General features: G+C 36.6%; 1 protein-coding gene across 2 annotated transcripts; it reads left to right on the top strand.

The window, feature by feature from the left end:
• The first annotated feature begins 8730 nt into the window (after nt 1-8730).
• LOC149010721 (pseudouridine synthase and archaeosine transglycosylase (PUA) domain-containing protein) lies at nt 8731-21907 on the top strand. Of its 2 annotated transcripts, XM_089161758.1 has the most exons (9): nt 8731-8931; nt 9018-9109; nt 10163-10244; nt 10367-10434; nt 11075-11172; nt 11412-11548; nt 12646-12713; nt 14228-14291; nt 21252-21907. In XM_089161758.1, exons 2-9 carry the CDS (start codon nt 9099-9101, stop codon nt 21267-21269), a joined length of 546 nt encoding a protein of 181 aa, XP_089017884.1. In that variant the 5' UTR covers nt 8731-8931; nt 9018-9098; the 3' UTR covers nt 21270-21907. The 2 variants fall into 2 exon arrangements, with proteins under 2 accessions (XP_089017884.1, XP_089017883.1); XM_089161757.1 differs by having other exon boundaries at nt 8731-9109.
• Nucleotides 21908-22556: the final 649 nt, after the last annotated feature.

The following is a 22556-nucleotide window of genomic DNA, read 5'->3' as shown; positions in this document are numbered from 1 at the left end:
TTTTTTTTTGTATTAATTTTCATTATTATTTTCTAGCAATTTTTTATTTTGACATACTAAACTTATTTTTCATTCCATAATTTATTGTCGATAAATGTCACCAAACCATTTTTCATTCTTGACCAATAATGAATTCTTATACTTATTTCTTTTAAATAAGCATAATAGAGAATGAGAATTGATAACAAAAGAGCCTAAAGTAATATAATAAGATGGAAGGCATCATTTTAAATAGTCACATTCTCTTTTGATATTTGCTTCCTTGATCAAATGAAAAGTTGGGGATTTAAGGTCATCATTTTGGATTCTAGCTCCCGAGACGCTTCTTGACCTAAGTGACTACTCCCCAACACTTTCATAAGAGGTACTATACTATATACTATTCCTTAGTTTCTTCTCTACCTAAACCTCAATCTCTGGCTTATACATTTCAAAATCATCATAGACTTTTTACTATACTCATCCAAACCTATCTCGTTTGCATCCATCATTTCAGTACAGCTCTAACAACCTCAAACAACTTTGATTGGATTATGTTCTATTGTAATTTTATTTATTTTAAAATTCAAAAATCTCGTTTTGATTGATCAATTGTATCTTTTCCTAATGGACACCTAAATTGCTAATAGGTGTTTCTCTTGAGATGCTAGTTTGGTAGCTAACAAACAAGCCTTAAGGGAAGGGATGTGCTTCTTGGAGACAATCCTTAATGGTGTCCTTTACTTTCTTATATAAAGGTGCAAGGGGTTGTTTATTCGGATTAGGTTTTGTTTTGAAGTTGTTTTAAAACTATGTCAACAACAGATTGGTGAATGTAGCTTTTGGATCCTTAGTTCATCGCAACGGAGTGCATCGTCAACGATGGAGGGGTTGTTTGATCTTGGAGGTGAAAACGCACTTAGAACCCGTGTGCACTATTCGGGGCGTTTAAATATCTTAAAGAAAGTGCAGGCCACCACCGACACATCTCAACTCCGCTAACTTTGTTTGTACATCATTAGATAGATGTATAATACGATGCTTTCAACAAGGAGATCATTCATGTTATTCAAAATAAGATAAATTTTCGATTCTTATGATTGTATGTCTTCATTTGTCTTATATGATTGCTCATGATATTATATTTGTTTTCCAACATCTTCACTTTTAGAACCAGAAGACCGAGGCACAGTACAGACAGACCAATTACAGAATCAAGGAGAAACAAATATATAACATATTCTTTATGTCAGAATCACTTACTCGAATGTAGTAGAATGAGCGAAAGGAAAACCAGCACGAACTTTCACAGGGTGAGTTGAGGTGTACGAACCGTACTTTTCCTTAAGGTATTTGAACGCCCCCTTTATGCTGCTGGGTTTGACCTTGACGTTCTTACCTCCAAGATACAACAACTCCTAGATCCGAAGGCAACACTCCAACAGAGTCTACTTGCAAAGGAGATCCGAAGGTAATACACAGCACCGAATGAAGAAAACAAAAAATGGAACTTTCTAACACTAGATTTTCGAATTTCTGTTTTTCACCAAAAACAGAATGAATTCTTTGTTCAGAGCTTAACATCTATTATAGTGCCCCATGTCTTGGTTAGACTAGTGTCTACGGACCACTACCGCAACCACACCCGACTTGGTCCAGCTCGTTGCATGCTCGTGATCCACACATAGCTCTCTACTAGCATACACCCCACTTAGGAACTATATATAATTATATAATCATATAATCATTAGCTCCATCTGATGTGGGACTAAACACATATGGTAATCTAAATCACCTAATATACATCCAGAAGAGTCCATTAGAGTAAAAATAAACAAGAGTCTTAAAACAAAACTAGGGAGATAGAGTTTTAATGATTTTGAAACTTATCTAAATAGTATATTATATTATAGGGATAATTACTGTTGCCCCCCTGTACTTTGATTTTATTACTAATAAAACCCTGTTCTTTACAAAATTACTGTTGCCCCCTTCCTTATAACGGTGTTAAGTAGCCGTTAAGTTTGAATATGTAATGTCCACTTTGTCCTTCATTAAAATTAAGAAATCGAAAAACGATACTACCCCATTTATAAAAATCAGATTAAATGTCAATTTTACCCTAACTTCATTTATTTTGAATTTAAAAAATATTGGTTTTCCACCTTCACTAAACTTATTTATTTGAATTAAAGAAATTGACAAAATTCAAATTTGATTTGGTTTCCCACCTTCTCCTCTAGCATACGTAGGGAAGGAAACCACAATTTTTTTTTTTTTGGGGGGGGGGACTGATGCTTTTTTAATATTGGAAATGAAACGTAACACCTCCCCATGGGAGTTTAGAATTTTTACCGCTCTACTAACCCACCATTGACGAAACCACAAAATCTTGCCAGAGAAGGAATTAACGAAGTAGGTGATATTCAGTTTCCAAACTTGAGTTGAATTCTATCTTCCCTCCTCTTCGGTTTCTATTTTAATTTTATTCAATTATTATTTCTTTATTTTGGTGATTTTTTTTAGAGTAAAACAGATTATGATTATTTTTTTCTCTACAATTAATTAAGGGTATTACTGTAACTTGACAAAAGGGTAAATAAGTAAAGAGATAAGTAAAAGGGTATTTTGGGATTTTTAAAAAATATGGAGATGCCACATCATTAGTAAACTAACGGAACTTAACAGTAGGGGGAATTAGTAATTATAGATAAAGTTAAAGGTTGGATTAGTAATTTTACAAAATACAGGGGATACATTAGTAATAAAATCAAAGTACAGGGGGGCAATAGTAATTATCCCTATATTATATTATATATTTTTAAAACAAAATCCAACATTCACTTCAATCCCTCTCTTTTCTAGTCTATTATTAATTCTTATGTCTTCTGTAATTAAAACTAACAGAAGACATTTTTGTTTTTCTTTATTTTCTTATAAAGACTCGCACATTCTGTGTGAGGGACTGCTGCAATGAAGCAGCAATTTTCTTTTTTTTTTCGAGTAAAATATTTCTAAAGCCAATTCTCCAAAAAGGAGGAAACTGCTCTTGTAATTTTCTTCTTCACATATCTCACGTCAAGTAACTCGAGCTCCTAGATATTACCAGAAGAAGAAAAAAAAACGTAATTCCAAGATAATGACATGACAGCCAAACACTCTTGAGGAAACTATGGGCTTTCGTTTTCTTCACTACCGGCCAGTCGCGGTTTTTCACACAGTGACCACCGGAAAGTTCTTTACGATGGGTTTAATTGCGTTTTACAACGAAGCTCAAACACAACGATGAAGTGCATTTTAGTTAATTACATAACAACTACGAGGTTAATAACGTAATTCAGCTTCTCCTCATGAGAATCCAACTACTGCAACTGCTAGTGGTTTACTCTCTTGGAATCTCAGATTCTCAGTGCGTTGAATCCACCTGCCTGGTTCTGGTCCCGTTGCGGTGAGAATGACGATAAGAAGAAACCGCAGGCGATCTCGTCGATGTAGGTATCACCTTTATATTCATGGCAGCTTATGAACAGCAATTCTTACTTTCAACACTCTTTTCGTCCATGAAAATCCGTCTATACCTGCACTCCACGCTGCAGAACGCCCGATCTCCTCTAGAAATGACATAACCAATAACATAATGATGAAAAATGAACAAAAACATGATCTAACAGAAAACCCAGCAACTCTTATGCTCTACAATTGAAAAGGCGATCCATGATCGAAGTTCCAACTTACCATCAACAGAAATTACATAATGAAATAAACCCACCATATGCAAACTTATGAACTTGAAGGCCTTACCATAAGGATAAGCTATGAAGGAGAAATTCCAAAAAAAATAATCTAACAAACCCAGTTGCGAACAACTCACTGGTACATGTAGATGTCTTTGCCGGGCAAAATTCTCTGCTTACAGAGAAAACATGAGTCAAGAAAAGTGACGGCAGGAAGAGTTGATTGAGAATACAGAGATGAATTGGTAGGTGAGAACGAATTGTTGTTTATGGTAACTTTATTGATGATTTGTGGATCTCTGTTAATGTTCTTCTGGGCTTCAAGCAGAATCCTCAAACCCATCAATTTTGCTTCTGTAGTGCGTAATTAATGCGCACTACGGTGGAGCGAGCCGTCCGATCTAATCGGACGGCTCGGATGATCCTTCTCATTAAATAATGAAAAACCCCTTTACCTATATCGTTTACCGTGTGAACAGGTTCCATCTGTTGGTTCGGTCGATGCAAACCAACCGGTCCATCGGCGGTTCGACCGGGTATAGTATATGTTATTAATGGTGTATTCCATACTACCGCCTATCGTATATCGGTTGTACGGAACCGATATACAACGATTCAAAATTGTAAGAGCTAAAAACCAACCCGCCCATTTCATTTTCATTTCTTTCGTTGTTGGCTGATCCGGTTACGAGAATCGCAGGAGAGAAGAAGAAGAAGACCCGTTAGGGTGTATTGTTTCGTTTTTGGCTACTCAAGCTTCCGTAAGAAGCGTACTGAAGCTTCCGTGAGCATCGTTAGTTGAGATCGAAGAGGAAGAAGAAGCGGGGAGGAGAAGAAGAAGCAGCGGAGAAGAAGAAGAAGCATCGGAGAAGTAGAAGAAGCAGGGGAGAAGAAGAAGCAGCGGAGAAGAAGAAGAAGCGAGAAGCTCCATCTGCGATTTAGAGAATCGATTTCGGATTCTCGTATTGTCTCGTCTCGTCTCGTCTCGTCTCGTCTCTGCGATTCTTCTTTCAAAAGGTAATAACCAACTCATAAAACCCTTACCATGGAAATTCCTGATGATGTGGTCGAAACCCTGATTTGGTCGTTGATTAAAGATGAAAAATGCTCTGTAATAACTTGATTTGGTCGGTTTCTTTTAGAATTTGTTGTTTTACCTTTTTGTGGGGTTGTGGTCCTTGTGGAGGGGTTTAATGTTGTTGTTCTTTTAATACACCATTAATAACATATACTATACCCAGTCGAACCGCCCAGATGGACCGGTTGGTTTGCATCAGACCGAACCGAACAGATGGAACTCTGTTCACACGGTAAACGTATATAGGTAAAGGGGTTTTTTCATTATTTAATGAGAAGGATCATCCGAGCCCTCGCTCCACCGTAGTGTGCATTAATTACGCACTACAGAAGCAAAATTGCAAACCCATCATCTTTCTTTCTCACACACTGATACGGCTGCGCGGCTGCAGTACTGTTGGTAGTTGTGATTTGCAAAACTTGTACTTCAAAGCCACAGACAGAACGATAATTCAAATAAATAATAGGGAAGACTGCGGACTGACTAGGAGGTTGAAAAAAAAGAAGACAGAATGATGTTTCATGGTCCCTTATCATACATGGTAGAAAGATTAGGTGCAAGTGACGATAGGTACTAGTTTGATCTTCAACTTGTACTATTCTACCCCAAAAAAATCTTCAACTTGTAATGCTTGCTCACTGCCACGTGACCGTTTTAGATAGTCTCCACATTTTCCTTTGTAGCTTGTCTCCAAATAAAAAAAAAAGGGTAATTTTCATCTGGATCCTTGAGGTTTGGTCTATGTCATTTTTAGTCCAAAAAAATTAAGACTTTGCATCTACCTCCCTTGTACTATGAAAAAAGTCAATTTAAGGACAAAGTATCACTTTTATGATCAATTTGCCCTTTATTTTTTTTAATTTGAATTTTTACATAATTTAAAAACTTGAGGATTCCCCTTTTTTTAAATTTCTTCAATAGTAGTCGTGCTTCAGGATTCAAACGCAATTTCAATGGAAATTCTAAGCTTCAAATGCATCTTCCTGTATGGACTTGAAAAAACAGCATATTCCCCATTTGAGTTCTAACTGAGCAAATCTGGAAGCAAACTAATTAGAAAAAGGAAAGAGAAACCAAAAAGAACTTCCTATTTCTTACCGTTTGAAGATTTTCTAACCCTCTTTTGTAATCAATGGACAATTATTTGAGCAGGTTAATGGCTTCTGGGGTTTATGTGTTGTGTTGGCTAATACTTTATGCCCTTGTCGATTAGTTGTTCTTTGTTGAACGACTCCAAAAGCTTCTTGGGCAATTTGCTATGGAACCTTTTGCGATTTCACCATCGATGGAGAGGAAGAGAATTAGAGAGGTAGAATAAGGGGAAACCATGAATTTTTCTAACCAATCACGATTGCAAACGTTGGCCGCTACACAGAGGGAAAGATCAATAATTTTTAAGGTTTACAATTTGTGTACTTTCCCTTGCAAACGTCGGCCGCTACACAGAGGGAAAGATCAAGATTTTTTAGGGAAAGATCAAGAATTTTTAGGGTTTACAATTTGTTGTGACTTCCCTTGCACGTTGGCCGCACACAGAGGGAAAGATCAAGATTTTTTAGGGAAAGATCAAGAATTTTTAGGGTTTACAATTTGTTGTGTACTTTCCCTTGCAAACGTTGGCCGCTACACAGAGGGAAAGATCAAGATTTTTTAGGGAAAGATCAAGAATTTTTAGGGTTTACAATTTGTTGTGTACTTTCCCTTGCAAACGTCGGCCGCTACACAGAGGGAAAGATCAAGATTTTTTAGGGTTTACAGTGTGTACTTTCCCTGTAATAAACATTAGCGATGGGAGAACCAGAAAAAAAGAAGAAAATAAACATAGAGATTATGTATGTAAAAAAATTTAATTAAAAAAAGGGCAAATTGGTCATAAAATGATAATCTGTCCTTAAATTGACTTTTTTTATAATACAGGGGAGGCAGATGCAAAGTCTCAATTATTTTGGACTAAAAATGACATAGAGCAAACCTCAGGGGGTCCAGATGAAAATTACCCAAAAAAAAAAAAATCATTGATCAAGACAACTTGCACGAACCTCGACTACATCTTTGGAAGAGATGCTTCGACGAGAGTCATTCATTTTTGTATGGAATTGAATTTGTAATTTTTCTTCTTCCTACAAAAGGGCGACATACACCTTGTTCCCTTCTATCTATTTCTTTATCTCGCCATGAATCGTATGTTTGAGACAATAGGGAGAAAATTTTCTCAATTCCAATCGATCAGGTGTATTTTGTCTATTTTTTTCAGTAATATATCTGGAAACCCCGCCGGTGATTCTTTATCTTTATTAACATCGTTTCGGACACAACTGGTACATTCTGAACGCTATCTATTATCTTAGCATTGTTTTATTGATCAAACATATCTAAATAAAGTGTATATAATCATGTATAACAGTCGATATGAAATAATTACGTAACCAAATTAAGCAAGCTTGCATGTGTTAGACCAAATGGGATCCAAATTTTCTAGACAAATTACATTAAGATCCATCAAATAGAATTGTTGAACTATAGTAAATAAATAAAAAAAAACTAAATAAAAAGCAAACTGCAAGTACTTAGATCGGCCCCTAAGTTTGCAAATTATTACATTTATACTTCCTAAAATATTTCATATTACAAACATCCCTTTGTGCTTAACACCGTGAGTACTCACAAACTCGTTATGATTGCTCTTTATCCTCCCTTTTTTTTCTTTTTTCCTCTATATTATTTTGTTGTTTTTTCTTGAAAGTTAAAAAGGTTTGAAGATAGAGGGAGGCAACTTGGGAATTTTGAAAATCTAGTTATTATTTAACTCTGTTATTCTAATAGTTAAATACGGTTGATATATAATTTAAAACTAAGGAATGTTAACAAAATAGAATAAATTCTAAAGATTCTGGATTATTAGGAAGGATACACTAAAATCAAAATTACTTTATTCTTGGAGGGAAAAAAATTTTACTTTCTTATAGAGAAGGAAAATAATTGTTTTTTTTCTTGAAAAAATTACGTGATTAGCTGCTTTTAGGTTTTCCCTTACAAAAATAGCCACTCAATGTTTTATTTTACAAAACTAGTTACAACTAAGTTTGCAATTGCAAAACTAGCCAAAATAGTGTTTTTTTCACTTCTTTGGACATTTTTACCCCTAAATTTGACTGTATCGGCATACGCGTGAAAATGTCCAAAGGATTTAAAAAATAATAATTTTTCTCTTTTGGACAAAATAGTGATCAATTTTTGAGGTAAAAAATATCCAAAGAGGTAAAAAATCAATATTTTGGCTAGTTTTGTAAATCCAAATTTAGTTTTGACTTATTTTGTAAAGTGAAATATTGAGTGGCTAATTTTGCAAGAGGAAGACTAAAATAAACTATTCATGTAATTTTTCCTTCTTTTTTTTTCTTCTTTATTCCATGTTCTCTATTCGGATGGAAATTTTGTTTTGATTTGAAGCTTTGGTAGAGCTCGCCATTTGTGGAGCTTGATAACATCGGGTTTTAGTGGAAATGGCCAATATTGGCATCGTTTATGCAAGTTGAGGGTTTTGTTTGTTTGGGAAAAAAAATGATTGATATTGTAAATTTGAAAACTTTCAAGGGTAGGTAATTGTAATATTTAAGACCTTTTAAATATTAAATTCAATCAAGTAAATTGGAGTCGTTGATTGTTTCCACAACTACGTGTCCAAATCTAATGCCGGGGCGGTGGATGCCAGAGCAAGCGTGAACAAAAATCCAAAAAATATCCAAAAAGGTGAAAAATTAATATTTTTGTTAGATTTGTAAATTTAAATTCAGTTTTGACTAATTTTATAAAATGAAATATTGAGAGGCTAATTTTGTAAGAGAAAGAGTAAAAGAAACTAGTCATGTAAATTTTTTTAAATTTTTTTTTGGGCAAGATGGAAAAGATTGTTTTATTATTAGCGTCATTTCAGAAAAAAACTTGGCGAACCAGGAAAACCCCTTCCAGGGTTAAATCGGCGGATCAGATAATCATAGGGTTTCGTGACAGGTACGCATCATCACAGACGGTTCACGTAGAAGAACAGATTCGGATTTAAGGCGATTTGCAATTCCCGCTCCAGAGGGATCGTGCACTCGTATCTTGCAAAGAAGAGATTTTCTGGGTTAAAAACTTCAGGTTTCCTTGATTTCCCATTGCGTTTATTCTTTCTTCGCACAACTGTGATACCCGTGGCTCCTGAACTGAGAAACAACTACTACCAGGAACTGAACGGGAGGGGAATCAATTCATTTTGCTTCACTTTTCTGGACGTTGGACTTGGATTTCATCCTGCAACTGCAAATATGTTCAAAAAGTCAGTCTTTCTCCTCATAGTTGTATTTTTAATTTGTGATTCAGTTTGTTTGAATGGCTGTCAAATGATTAAGCTAGAATGGAAGGACTGACCCATTCAGTTAGCATTTAGTATGTTATGCTCTTTCTCCTAGGATCTAGGGTTAATGTATTTATCAATTGAATCGATATGCTTGTTTCATTTATTTTCTTTTTTATTACCTACGTGAAGCGTCTAATTCTGATTACCTTAAAATGGTTATTGGAAAATTTCATCTGATAGGCGTCAGATATTCTTCTGTTATCGTATTTTATATTTATTTTTTTGAGAGGGGGAATGCTGGGTGAAGCACTAGCAGCACCCAACTCAAGAGGGAGGGACAGAAGGTTGCAGAAAAGACGAAGGGAGACCCCATGATACAGCAGTGAGTCGGTTCATTAGGGTATTAGGAATACTACCATATGTCATCGAGTAAATCATAGAGCTAACACCAGAGGAGGTGGAGTTCCAAAACTTATCTCAGGTTCCGGAATTGGAGGTCCATCATTGAAGATCACCCTCCATCAAAATGTGATTAATGTAGCTCCAAAGGCAACCTTGCTGGTGAAATCAAATAGCAGCAAGAAAATTGAAGAAAAGATTGTTCCCGAAGTTGCCATGACTCATGGCACCTACACCAAGGTGTTGGTGAAGGTAGACAGAATTCAGTTTGACACCAGCAAGGCTGCTAAGGCGTCCAAGGTGCCCAAGCTATCACACAAAAATACTGTTTTGACTCAAAACCATTCTTTTATCTTTATTTTAAGTTCATATCTTGTGTGTGTTCATGTCATGAGTCAGTTTTTTTTTCTTCCTTGATGCAAATGTCATTAGGCACTTGATATATTGGGTTTTGATTGTTCCTTTGGTGCTCAATCATATTTTAGCTTGGGTTATGAGAGTTATAATCCTGTTGATTCAGTAACAATGCATAACTGTTGAAGCATTTTAAGAATTGTTAATTTATGAGCTCATGGCTTTTTCCCCTCCTCATTATCTTCATTGTCTAATTATTACCTTTTGAAACTTTTTTAGGTTCTCCTCTGAGGATGTTTCCTCACAAAATCAAGTGAAAGCATCTGTGCAGCGTAAGATTAGGCAAAGTATTGCAGATGAGGTATGGATTGAAACTACCTTTGGATATTCCCCTTGGATTAGCTTGATTGCATCTATGGAACAATAGAAGTATTAATGTGTTCACTTCAATTGCGTCTGAGGTATCTCCCACTTTCTTTGCAGTATCCAGGGCTGGAACCAGTCTTAGATGACTTACTACCTAAGAAAGTACCCCTAATTGTGGTCAAATGGTTTGTTCATGCTCTTCCTTACTCCTACCTTTTATTTTGTTCTTATAGTGATAGCATAGTAGCTCTAACCCGTTATTTGGCATTTAGAAATCACATGGAGTATGACCATTTCATCTTTGTTTCCCATAACATCTGAAGATGTAACCCCATAAAGTTATCACCTCAAATGGATCACTTCAATAAAATAGAAAAATTTTCATAATTGGTTTGCCCCCAATGAACACCCCTGGGCTTAGCAAAAGCAAACAAAATTTAGCACCAAAAGGAAACAAAACCATTGATACTGCACTTAAATTTCTTAAATTATGTTCATATCAGATGGATACTTTTTTCTTTTGATCATTAGCATTATTGAGCTTATGGGGGTTGGATTGATCTATACTAGTCTGTGGAATTTTAGTCAGGTGACTACTTTGAAGTTTGGACCTTTAAATGTGTGAGAGTTGGTTTGTTCTATCTAGTGTAGGGGTTGTTTTTGTTGTCCAGTTTCCTATATTTTGCATAAGCAAGACATCCTTTGTGTTTGTGACTTGTGAGATGTTTTCCATTGAATTTGATTCATTTTGACCTTCTATTCTATCTGATAGTTGTTTTTGATTTCCTGTTTCCTGTTTTTATTTTATTTTTATTTTCTGTGTAGCCAAAACCATCTGAATCTGGTTGTGGTGAACAATGTGCCGTTGTTTTTCAATGTTCGTGATGGTCCATACATGCCTACACTACGGCTGCTCCATCAATGTAAATACCTCTATACTTATAGCTTAATAAAAATATGGCCTATCTACTACGACAGATATATTCCATATCTAGGAAGTGATTAGTTGATCTTATGTTTCTGGTAATGAAGACCGCCATATTTTTCCTTTATAGTTTAGACAGATGTCCAGAAAATGAAATGACCATCCAATACAGATGAAACAATTGTTTGATGGAATAGGGTTAATTTCTGTATATGTTCTTGTAACTTTTTTTTGTAGATCCAAATATAATGAAAATGCTGCAAGTGGATAGAGGTGCAATTAAATTTGTTCTCGCTGGTGCAAACATAATGTGTCCTGGCCTTACATCTCCTGGTGGGGCTTTGGATGATGAAGTTCTGGAAGAAACTCCCGTGGTATGCTGTTCACCTTTTCCAAATTGTTATTGAACTGTGATGCGCTCTGAATGATGTTAAACTATTATTTAGTAACATCCCATAGGATTGAACTTTTATGTGTTCTATGACGCACTAGCCAGACATCTGGGACCAATTTTCTTGGCATGTGCAGCCTCTCCCATATAAGCTTAAATATATTATGCTGCCATGGATGTATTAGTTCATCTGATATATTACATATGATCTCTTAGTTCCTGCATAGCCCGCCCACCTAGGAACAGCTTCTTGCAAGGTCCCAATATTTGCCACTTGGGTGTGGCCCAAGTCTTGTTGACAGGTACCCCAACCATCCTTGTTAACATATCAAATTTCAGTCCAATGCCAAGTATAATGTAAGAGGGTTGGAAAATCCAAGAGTTGGGAGAGTGCAAAAATGTAAAATTCATCAACCTTAACATAGTTTGCACAAAGTCAGAATGTAGATGCATTTATACATCAAATACTAAGGTGTCCAACTCTTAATATATCATTCCATTCCATGTTGAAGTAACAAAAAATGTAAATATAAACATGCTTTGAACAAATCTTTTAAGGAAAAATAGATACGGGAGAAAACAGTTCCTGTAGTTTGGAATTGTTCAAATCTAACTTGTTTTTATTTTATGCATTGCACAAAGTAAATATCATTTCCTGATCCAGCTGCTCTGGCTAAATTTTCATCAAAAGCAAGTGATAAATGGAATTCCCAGAAGTCCAGTAGCACAGCCACTGGAACCAATGATTTCTGTCGTGATTTCATTGGTCTTGGTTTAGATCTGAACAATTTATACTATTGGTTGAACCAGAGGTCTTGTTTCAAGCAAGATCTCATACGATATATTGTAGTTTTATAAGCTGTAGGCCATCTAGTTGAACCCAGACATAGGACAAACAGTGAGTTGGTTCTGGGTAATATAAGATCTTTTGCCATCTGTTGATATTGTTCCACCACTTGAAGTTGCCTTAGCCATTTATTTGCGTATCTTGTCACAACTTTGTAGCTCTGAGAGGTTGTTGCATCATTTGTTGAAACTCAGAATGTTCCATGTCTGATTATGATATTTAATTCTCTGCAGGCCATTATGGCTGAAGGAAAGCAACATGCTCTTGCTATTGGTTTCACAAAAATGTCTGCAAAAGATATGTGAGTTACATACTTTACATAATTTAGCATTGTTTATATTCTTCTATGAGTGTCTTGGCATTATATTCTTCTTCTTCCTTCTTTTCCCCATTTTGTAATTTCCCCTTGATTATTTTTAGGATTTTTCTTGGCATTGTATCCATAATTTTTATATTAAATTTGGTTTATTTGTTTCTTGTCCTGTTCTATCTCCAAAATGAAAATTGAACTGACAAAAGTGTGAATGAATTATCTAGATGACATGATGCCTTGTTGATGGAAAAAATAAGGAAACTTTTGGTGAAGCAAGCTCAGACCTTATAATGCAATCTAATAGTCCATATTACGGGTCACACTGGCAAGTGTGGCCCAATGATCGTATCTGAGATGTAGGACGTAAGTTGAACAAGGAAACTGAAAAAGTGAAAGATTATGTGATATTCTCCCAAGTAAGGTAAATATCCGTAAATGTCCTACGGAGTCAGCAACCTGGGTTGGAATCACCTTTTTGTGGCCCGGGAGTCTGAACTAGTCAAACAAGTCCAGTAAAGTAGTGCATCACCTTGGCTGTGTTCAGACTCTGATGCTGCTTGGAATCCCCTTTTGTTGCTTGGATGGAACTTTTTATCAGTCAGACAGTATTGTAGATTTCAAGTCGCTCTTTTTTCCTCAACATGTGCTTGAGCATTTGGGGAGAATAGCCATGACAGTTGGAGGAGAGTCATTTCTTCCTGTTTATGTTTACCTGTAGGGTATTTTTGTAATCATGCAGAAGCTTGGGAATTAGAGAAGAAACTTATCTATGGAAAAGAAGTAAATTTTTCAAAACTTAGGGCATCCTTTAACTTTGGTAATCCACTAAAGGGCTTTGGTTTGTCAGTGGAAGAACACAACAATGGGTTGGTTCATTTAGATTGGACAAGTAGAATATGGCAAACTGGTTTTAGTTCAAATTGGGGACTGGGATGAGAGATAAAACTGTAATAAAAAGTGTAGAGGGGTATAAACAATTGAAGACACTAGGGACAATCATGGTAACAGCTTAGTCCAATGCTTGAAACCCCCCCCCCCCCCCCCTCGTGGCAAAAAAATAAAAGGTGGGCTTTTATTTGCTTTCTGTTGCTTATGTTTATGACTTTTATCTGGAATGATGTCCCATTATTTGTTGCAATACAAGATAGAAAGGATTAGAGGTTGAAATTTATCGTGTTCTTAGATAAGTTAATTTTGTTTCCTTCAGATGGCCGTCTTCTTCATCTTTCTTATTGATTTCAGACTGGCCAGATTGGTAAACCTTGCTGAGCCCCTATTATGTAACAGTTCTTGTTGAGGGCAAATCTGGCCAAATTTTTTTGATATTGAAATTGATGGCAAAGCTGTCCATTACAGCCTGATGCAGCTGACATGTATTAATTTTTGGTATCAGCCTAGAACGATATTAATCCTGATACTGAAGTTGATAACTATGCTTGGAAGAAATTTCAGTTTGTTCTTCTCTTTATAGCCCTAAGCACCATCATTATTTGTTATTGCAGAAGAGCTATCAACAAAGGAATTGGTGTGGATAACATGCATTATCTGAATGATGGTCTGTGGAAGGTACGTCAGATTCTTTACTGTTTCTTGATACACGAGCATCTCTCAGAAATTTTGCATTTGTTAATGAGTTTATTGTTTAGCCTGAATTATATATGCATGTTATTGTTGGTGGGAATTATTGGACTAATTATCATCAATTTAAGATTTTAGACATTGAAAGCTCTTATTCTACCTTGAGCTGTTGAACATGGATTGCAAGAGTCCAGTTTAGTAACTCTTTAAAGCTGGAGGAATGAGATACCTCTTGAGACATGAAGCGTCAGTTTCACATTCCCAACTTCTACATTTTCTTTTTCTTTTCCATTCAACAGAATGCTATGTAATTTTGGGAGAACTGATTCCAAGACGATAAGAAAAAAGATTCTTAAGTTGTGGAGAGACACTTTGATGCTTCAAGCTTTGAACCATTGAGTGATAAGGTTGCAGAGACCATTAGGGACCCCTACATTAAGACCCTTTAATTGGTCATTGCATATTGACACCATATCATTCCCAGCCATGCATCATGTACTGGATTGGTGAGGATGTTAATGTGGATAACTTGCAACATGAGAAAGTGATAGAATTAGAATAAATTTGTTTAGGGATTAGGGTATGATGGCTCAGAATACCTCCTTCAGGTTCCTTTGTGGGACCCCTACATTAAGACCCTTTAATTGGTCATTGCATATTGACACCATATCATTACCAGCCATGCATCATGTTCTGGATTGGTGAGGATGTTAACGTGGATAACTTGCAACATGAGAAAGTGATAGAATTAGAATAAATTTGTTTAGGGATTAGGGTATGATGGCTCAGAATACCTCCTTCAGGTTCCTTTGTGGGACCCCTACATTAAGACCCTTTAATTGGTCATTGCATATTGACACCATATCATTACCAGCCATGCATCATGTACTGGATTGGTGAGGATGTTAACGTGGATAACTTGCAACATGAGAAAGTGATAGAATTAGAATAAATATGTTTAGGGATTAGGGTATGATGGTTCAGAATACCTCCTTCAGGTTCCTTTGTGGGGTTGTCAAAGTATTCAATAGTCAAAAGTTGGTAAACAATGGCAATTCCATATGCAACTCCAACTGTAGTAAAGGAGTGGTAAAACAGTAACTAATGAGAAGCTTAAGTATGTAAGTGACAAATAAGAGGAGATGCGAAAAGGTGATAAGAATTGAGGTTAAACTTGAACTCAGATATGTAGAGTTCAGATAGTAATAAACACCAAAGGGGAGGACAAAATTGGAGTGGTTGAATAAAACAAGGAATAGAAGATATTGTGGGGTCGGATTATCTTCTACCTCTAGCCAAAACAGTGAGGCTGAAGAAAGCAGCATGAATCAAGCGAGAGAATTCCTCCTTTGAGTCTTGGTTGGCTCCAGGTCGTGGGGAAGCTGCCACCATATCGAAAACCTGTTAATTCCAGTGACTGCCAAAGAGTTAAGCAACCTGCTTAATACAATTATTTGCTTTTTCAGTTCCTCTGTGTTGATATTTGATGCCTTGATGGCCTAATATTGATACTTGATGACTTGATGTGGCTTAATATTAATTCTTGATGATATTAAGGTATGTACATAGAAAAATAAGACTGGTATTTCACCTAGACAACCTCTATATGGGTGCGCCCTGTCACCTGAATGCTTCAGCATCCCGTCATGCCTTGGTTCACCCTGACAACTTTGGTAGTTGAATAATCTGATGCCATTTGTAGTGGACTATGCACTAGATTTTGGGATCACCAGGAGCATTGCTGGCCCTTTGTTTGCTGGTGTTGCCTTAATTTCCACCCCCATCAAATGCCTAGATATGCTAGACCTGACAATTAAGGATGTAGCATAGTATACAAATAACTGATTGTGGGTATATCATATTTTGATATTCACGTTTGGTATCTAATTTTCATCCTTATGTTTGTAACATCCTTGGTGAAATGGGAGTTGTTTCATCTGTCAACTTTAGTGGATCATAGACACAGTTGTGGGGATAGACTTCATGTAATCAGTACCAGATGAACTAATTATGTTTGATCAGCTTCAGCATGTCCTTATGACGCACAGGTTCAAAGGATGGGCTTAGCTGGGGTTATATGTGTGTTGGGCCTTTTGTCTTATGTGTTTTCTTTGTAATTATTCAGTTTGATGTGACTCAAATATGGGATGAAGGTAAGTGTATGGGACTAGGATTAGTTAGTTTTAATTTTATTATTATTTTTAATTTTTTTATTTATTTTCAGGTTATTTATTATTTTTTGAGTCCCTTCACCTTTTGGTGAAGAGGAATACTTAACGTGTTCTGCTTGTTTGTCATTAGCAGTAGGATTTGATTTCCTATGCAAATTAGGTTTTTGAATCAGCTTTCTATATAAAGCTTGTATGAGCCAATGGCTCACAAGCAATTCAACGACCAAAAGTTTGTTTCCTTGCAATGGAGTGTTGTGTAATTTGATACTCTAAGATACTTGGAGGACCGTGAACTTCTGATCCTGGGTTTTGGTGCTAAGTCATAGGTATTGGCCCCCCCCCCCCCCTTTTTTTTAGAGCAGTAAGGCTATTGTGATTGGCTTTCTGGAATGTAGACTCTACAAGTTTGACTCATGTTCTAATTTCTGAAAATCTCTTTGTTAATACCATACACGTTATTCTGCTATCAGTTTTTGATCTGCTGTATGTCTGGTACAAATCTATCACAAGTGGTATTTGATTCTTGCTATTTTTGAAGGTAGTTCTATATCTGATGTTTATTCTGATATAATTAATACATACTGGTTTCTGTTTGGCATATTAAATCTGTAATCAGATCAGTCGTACGATTCCTAGATTGACTGGTTTTGACATATCTTGGTTTAATTAGGAGTTGTCTACATTAGCATATCTCCCATTGGATCAGACTGAATTTCATCATTTATTGTACCATATAGCAGATGTACTTGACCGGCCTTATCATCATCTATCCTAATTTCTGTGAGTGTTATCATAGATTGACCTTCATCTGAGAAAGTTGACTTAGACTCTTCTAGTTTGGGTACTTGGGATCCTGTCTGAGGGGGTGTTCAGCTTGAACTTAGGGTTCATCCTGCCTACTACCCTCGTCAAATTGGTATCAGGAATATGGCTCTTCCAAGTACTAACATCTAAGGAATTGAAGGTTCAATGCAACAATTGATTGATATCATCAAGAGTAGAGTGAGCAGCATATCTCTGGATAAACAAATGGCTTGAGTGCAGCAATATTTTGATGTTTTCAAGTCAGCTGTAGCATACCTAGTCAGCTGTAGCATACCTGTCAAGGAGTCACAAAGCACCTGGTTGTCAAGGCAGTTGCCTCAGACACCTCACCCGCCTAATTGGTGTTGACTTGAATTTTAACCCTCTCCTTTGCTGTGGTCCACCTAGGCTCTATGACAGCTATGATCTGTAGCACCTCCATGTGAGGTGAATAGGCCACCGTTTATAGAAAAAGAACCTGAAGTTGAGGCCAACAACTGGTGATGACACAGAAGAAATAGTGAATGAAGCTTCAAATACAATAGATCAATACATAGAGAATTCTATGAAGAGGTTTACATCATAAGAAAATCAAAGCAGACAAAACTGAATCAATGGATGATGAGGTGGTGGTCAACAATACTGTATAAGAAACTGTCAGTATGCATTGTGATGTACTTGAAGATTTAAAGCTTGTGGCTCAATTCGTTGATGAGAGAAGACTCCCAAAGTTGAGGAACCTTTGGATATGATATTCAAGATTGATGTTGGTTTAGAGATTGAGAATGTAAAGTTCATCATGCTACCAGAGTATTTTGAGAGAGCTGCACTCCTGAAGCTGGCATTTCTAACATCCATGAGCTGTCAGATCTCTATTTTGATTTAAACGCAGATGTTCGCTATATCAAAGTCGATTCCTCTATTTTATAGAATTCTTGAGTCCAACTTTGCCAGGGAGAATTGATGCAGATAACTCACATAAATGGTCTAATTTTATTGGAATAAGCATGAGTTGGTTTATGTATGTATTGGTTTTGATCCTAGTGTTGGTCTTGAATTTTAAAATGTTCATTGGGGCTTGAATTTATGGAGGAAAAACATGAAGAAAAAGAGGCCAAAATGCTGTTTAGATGAACAGTGTCAGTCGCTGATTTTGCCTTGGGGTGAATGATATTAGAAGATCATATAGGGTCCTAGAGCAGATAACGTGAAGTGTCATTTTTCTCAGCTAGATAGTATTGGCAATAGGTCTGAAAAAGTATTTAGAAGGGTGGGCAATAGATCTGAAAAAGGTATCTAGAAGGGTGAAATATATACATTTGCACCCCACTGAAGCACCATGGTGAATATGTGTGAAACAGATCCTATTCTGAGAGATTTCAAAAAGAACCATCTTGTTCAAAAGTTCTATTCATCTGCCGTTCTCAGCTTAATGGTTTCTGTTCTTGTAATTATTAGTTTTGGTTTTAGTTATTCTTGCATGTCGCTGAACTATCTAGTATAGTTGTTTCTAGTTAGTTGCTTCTGATTTTGAGTTACCTTCTATTTCATTGTCACTAGGCTCGGCTAGTAGTTTCTAGTTGCGTGAACGGCCGCCAGATTCTATTTCAGATGGTGTTAGTAAGATGCGGATACAATCCTAAGAATTGACTGCTATGAGTCCATTCGTAACGCACGTTCAGTGATTACTTGCGCAATTAAGCTAATATGATTTTTCGCATATGTGTGGCACCCGTAATTTAGAATGTTTTTATAAGCTTTTTGAAGCTATTAATAAGAACACTGACAACACCCTCCAACCCCCCCCCCCCCCCCCAAAAAAAAAAAAAAAAAAAAAAAAAAAAAAAAAAAAAAAAAGGGTTTGTGAGTTAGGCAGATGATTCAAGGATAGAATTTTGGCCACGTTTGCCATTAATTATTGGCGGGTGGGAGACCCGACCATCCACTTACCCCTTCTATTCTTTCTTTCTCTTTCCCTTATAAATGAACCCTGTGTGCTGCTCTTTCACCATGAACAATACCAGTGTGCTGAGAAGACTCAATGGAAGGCTGCAAGCAACTCCATAATCCAAGGCTGTTGTGGCTACTGTCTTCCCCATTCGAGTGAATACTGGTACTGCTCCTGTGGCTTGGCATCTCTGTTGCATCTTTAAGTCTCAGTAGCTTCCACTTCCCCTTCATCAGACCTGCAGAGTTTTGGTGCACCACTTCATACTACCACCTCCTCCAGTCCTAATCTTAGCCTTCTATTGTCTGGATTGCTTTCAAACCTAAACCTTCTATTTGCATTCCCCTTCATAACTTAATCTCTGCCCATCACAATTATACCCAACTTGGACCAGATCATCCCATCATAAGACCTCTACTCAATCCAACCTTGGGCTCTGACTTACAGCTAGTTTGGTCTATGTGGTTTTAGTTTCTATACTAGGAGTTGCTGGTGCCTGGTATATCTTCCAACTCATCCATCAAAACCAAGTGAGATTTTCGGGAATCTTCTACTCCATTCAAGCAACATTCTTTCTATTATTGGTTTAATTCCGAAGCCTGGTTTTAACCCTAACTTTCTAATTTCTGGCCTTGATGATTTTTGCTGATGGATTGGGACTAATAATCTAGTCATACATTATTTGAATTCCTTCACCTTGCAAGACAAAGGATTCCTTTTCCTAGTGCGTTTCTTTATGTCATTAACAGTTGGATGCTATTTCCTAGTCAGGTTAGGATCTTGATTTAATTCTATGTAAGAGCCTGTTGATCATAGACAATTTCATGAATAAAATTTGTTGCTCTATAATTGGGTGCTTAATTCAGTAATGGGTGGGAGATCTTTGGAGGACAGTGAGACTCTGATTCTTGTTCTTGGTGGGAAGCCTCAGTATTTTTCTTCTTTGCCCAGCAATAAGGCTTTCCTACTTGTGGCTATACTCTACTAGTCTGACTTGTGTTCTGAGATCCGAAAATCTTTTTGGTTGATATTCTACCTGTCTGTTATCAATTTCTGAATCTGCTGTTGAATGATACAATGTTAGTACTATGGGGACTAGATTCTTTTTATTTTGCAGGCTGTTCTATATCTGAATTTACTACTCTGTTTATTGTGTGTTATAATATATGCTAATTTCTGTTGGGCATTTTTTATCTGTAATCAAATCAGTCATACATCACCTAGTTTAACTGGTTTTGACTTGTCCTAGTTCCACTGTCTGTCAGCAGATCTGCCCATTCGATTTGGCTGAAATTTTAAGCATTTATTCTTCTCAGAAACAAGCATTCTACATCTAGATGAGCTTTATATGCTGGTCTGATTTGCCGTTCTCGAGTTATTTGATCTTGTTGAATTTCTGTTCAGATTTGATCTCTCTTCAAAATTCTTTTTAATCTACTGTTGGATCATTTCCATCTTCTGAAGGTATATATCCTATTTATTTGTGTGTATTAGAGTTTGAACTTCATCTGAGAAGGGTAGCTTTTGTTAACTATTCTAGTCTGGATTATACGCCTGAACATATAGTTCATCCTACCTACCCTACACTACCAGTTTGATCAACTAGTCAAAGCAAGGCAAGAATGCATATGGAAGTAAGGGGAACTACGTCAAGAAATTTACAAGCACGGAGAGGATAGACACACTGCCTGCATGTTTTGGGTGGCACTTATTTTTGGGCACTTGGGGGAGGGGGTGGGGGGATTGGCCCAGGGCATCATAGAGAAGGGGCAAGAGAGTTTTTCTATGGGGCAGGCCAAGATAGATAGCTAGAGTGGGTGCTGGCTTTCATTATGCAAGTAGTGTGCACAGCCTTCTCCCTTAAGATTATTATATGCTTAGGTTCTTCCGTTAGGAATGAAGTTCAAAAAAAGTATTTCTTTGTTAACTCACTTGTTGGTGGTAAGATATACAATTGATATCTCACTGATTACTTTAGTTCTAAATAAATGGACACTAAGAAATGCATTTGGTTTGATGTTGCAGATGGAGCGGTTGGATTGAGGATGGATTGGGCATCTTCTGTAAGGGTGTTGTAATGTTGATGCCATGTACTTCTAAGTTTAAATACTCGTGTAGTGTTTGCTGGTTCTACTTGGGAGGTTGGGTTATGGTATGTTTCCTCTTTGAGTAATGAAAGCATTCAATTACATTGAATGAGAGTAAAAGAAATTTTGTTCGTTCTCTTTGGTAATTGTTAAAAAAAATTATGCTTGGGAGTGTCATATACCTGCGCGTTATCTTTCTGCTATAATGTTGGTGGTACAACTACTGTAGTCTGTGGAGTATAGTTATGTTGCTACACTAAAGATGCTTGATTTTGAGTTGAGTGGACATGCGTGATGCCTACTACCAACAGCATCTGGAACTGAACCCATGTAGTTGTAAATGGAGGAGATATGATCAATGACCCAAAAAGGAGCTGATTTGGATTTACTATGCACAACATTGTTTCTAAGGTGCCAGAGGAAGTAAAGGCTTAAATGAAGACCGAAAAGAACCAAAAGATTGAGAACTAGTCTGTCGGAGTACGAGATAAACGAAATGAACATGATCGATGCATTGGGTTATGGGAAAGAGATTTTATTTTGAATCTTGTAGGCCCGGCAACCCAAATATGCCGAGACATTAGTATGCTTAGATGTTGACTTGAAAGAAAGCAATGTCAAATGGATTTTTTTTATTTATTTGTAAGAATGTCAAATGAATCCGACGCTATATCCACATAACACAGAGAAATCGATCGGAATTCATTTTTATGAGATTGCCTTGGTTGGAAACAGCATGCATGACATGCCAGCATAAACTTTAAATTTGGGATGACCAGAATTCTCCATAAAAAACACTTCCACTACTGAGAATAATAGAAAAACTTTGACAGGTTGAAGTAGTCAAGAAAACTTTAACAGCGAGGTAGTAGTGAGCCTGCATTATTGGAGATGATATGCTTCCATTTGTCACTCTTCATTAGAAAATTCAACAAGTAGTAGAAGTCTTGTCCCAAGTTAATGAGGTTAATTACATGAATTTTTACATTTCAATCAGCTTTGTTTGGGGTTATGCTAGATACATGGCCTAAGCTATGCATATCTTTTTTCATCTCTTCTCTTAAGGTTAATTTATGTCTACTTCTAGCTCTTCTACTTCCTGCAATCTGGATTATATCACTTCTCCGTAGAGGAGCATTTTACAAGTGATTGTGCTAGCTCAAATGACTTTCTTGTAGCTCATCACCTACCATTTTTGCTACACTGAGTTTATTTATATGATGTTTTTAACAGTCAAACACTC

Source organism: Hakea prostrata, chromosome 7 (genome assembly GCF_041222555.1).
Source record: "Hakea prostrata isolate BN-2017 chromosome 7, UWA_Hpros_2, whole genome shotgun sequence".
In the NCBI taxonomy this organism is placed as follows: domain Eukaryota; kingdom Viridiplantae; phylum Streptophyta; class Magnoliopsida; order Proteales; family Proteaceae; genus Hakea; species Hakea prostrata.
The sequence above is the reverse complement of the archived record's forward strand: the minus strand, read 5'-3'. Positions and strand labels throughout refer to the sequence as shown.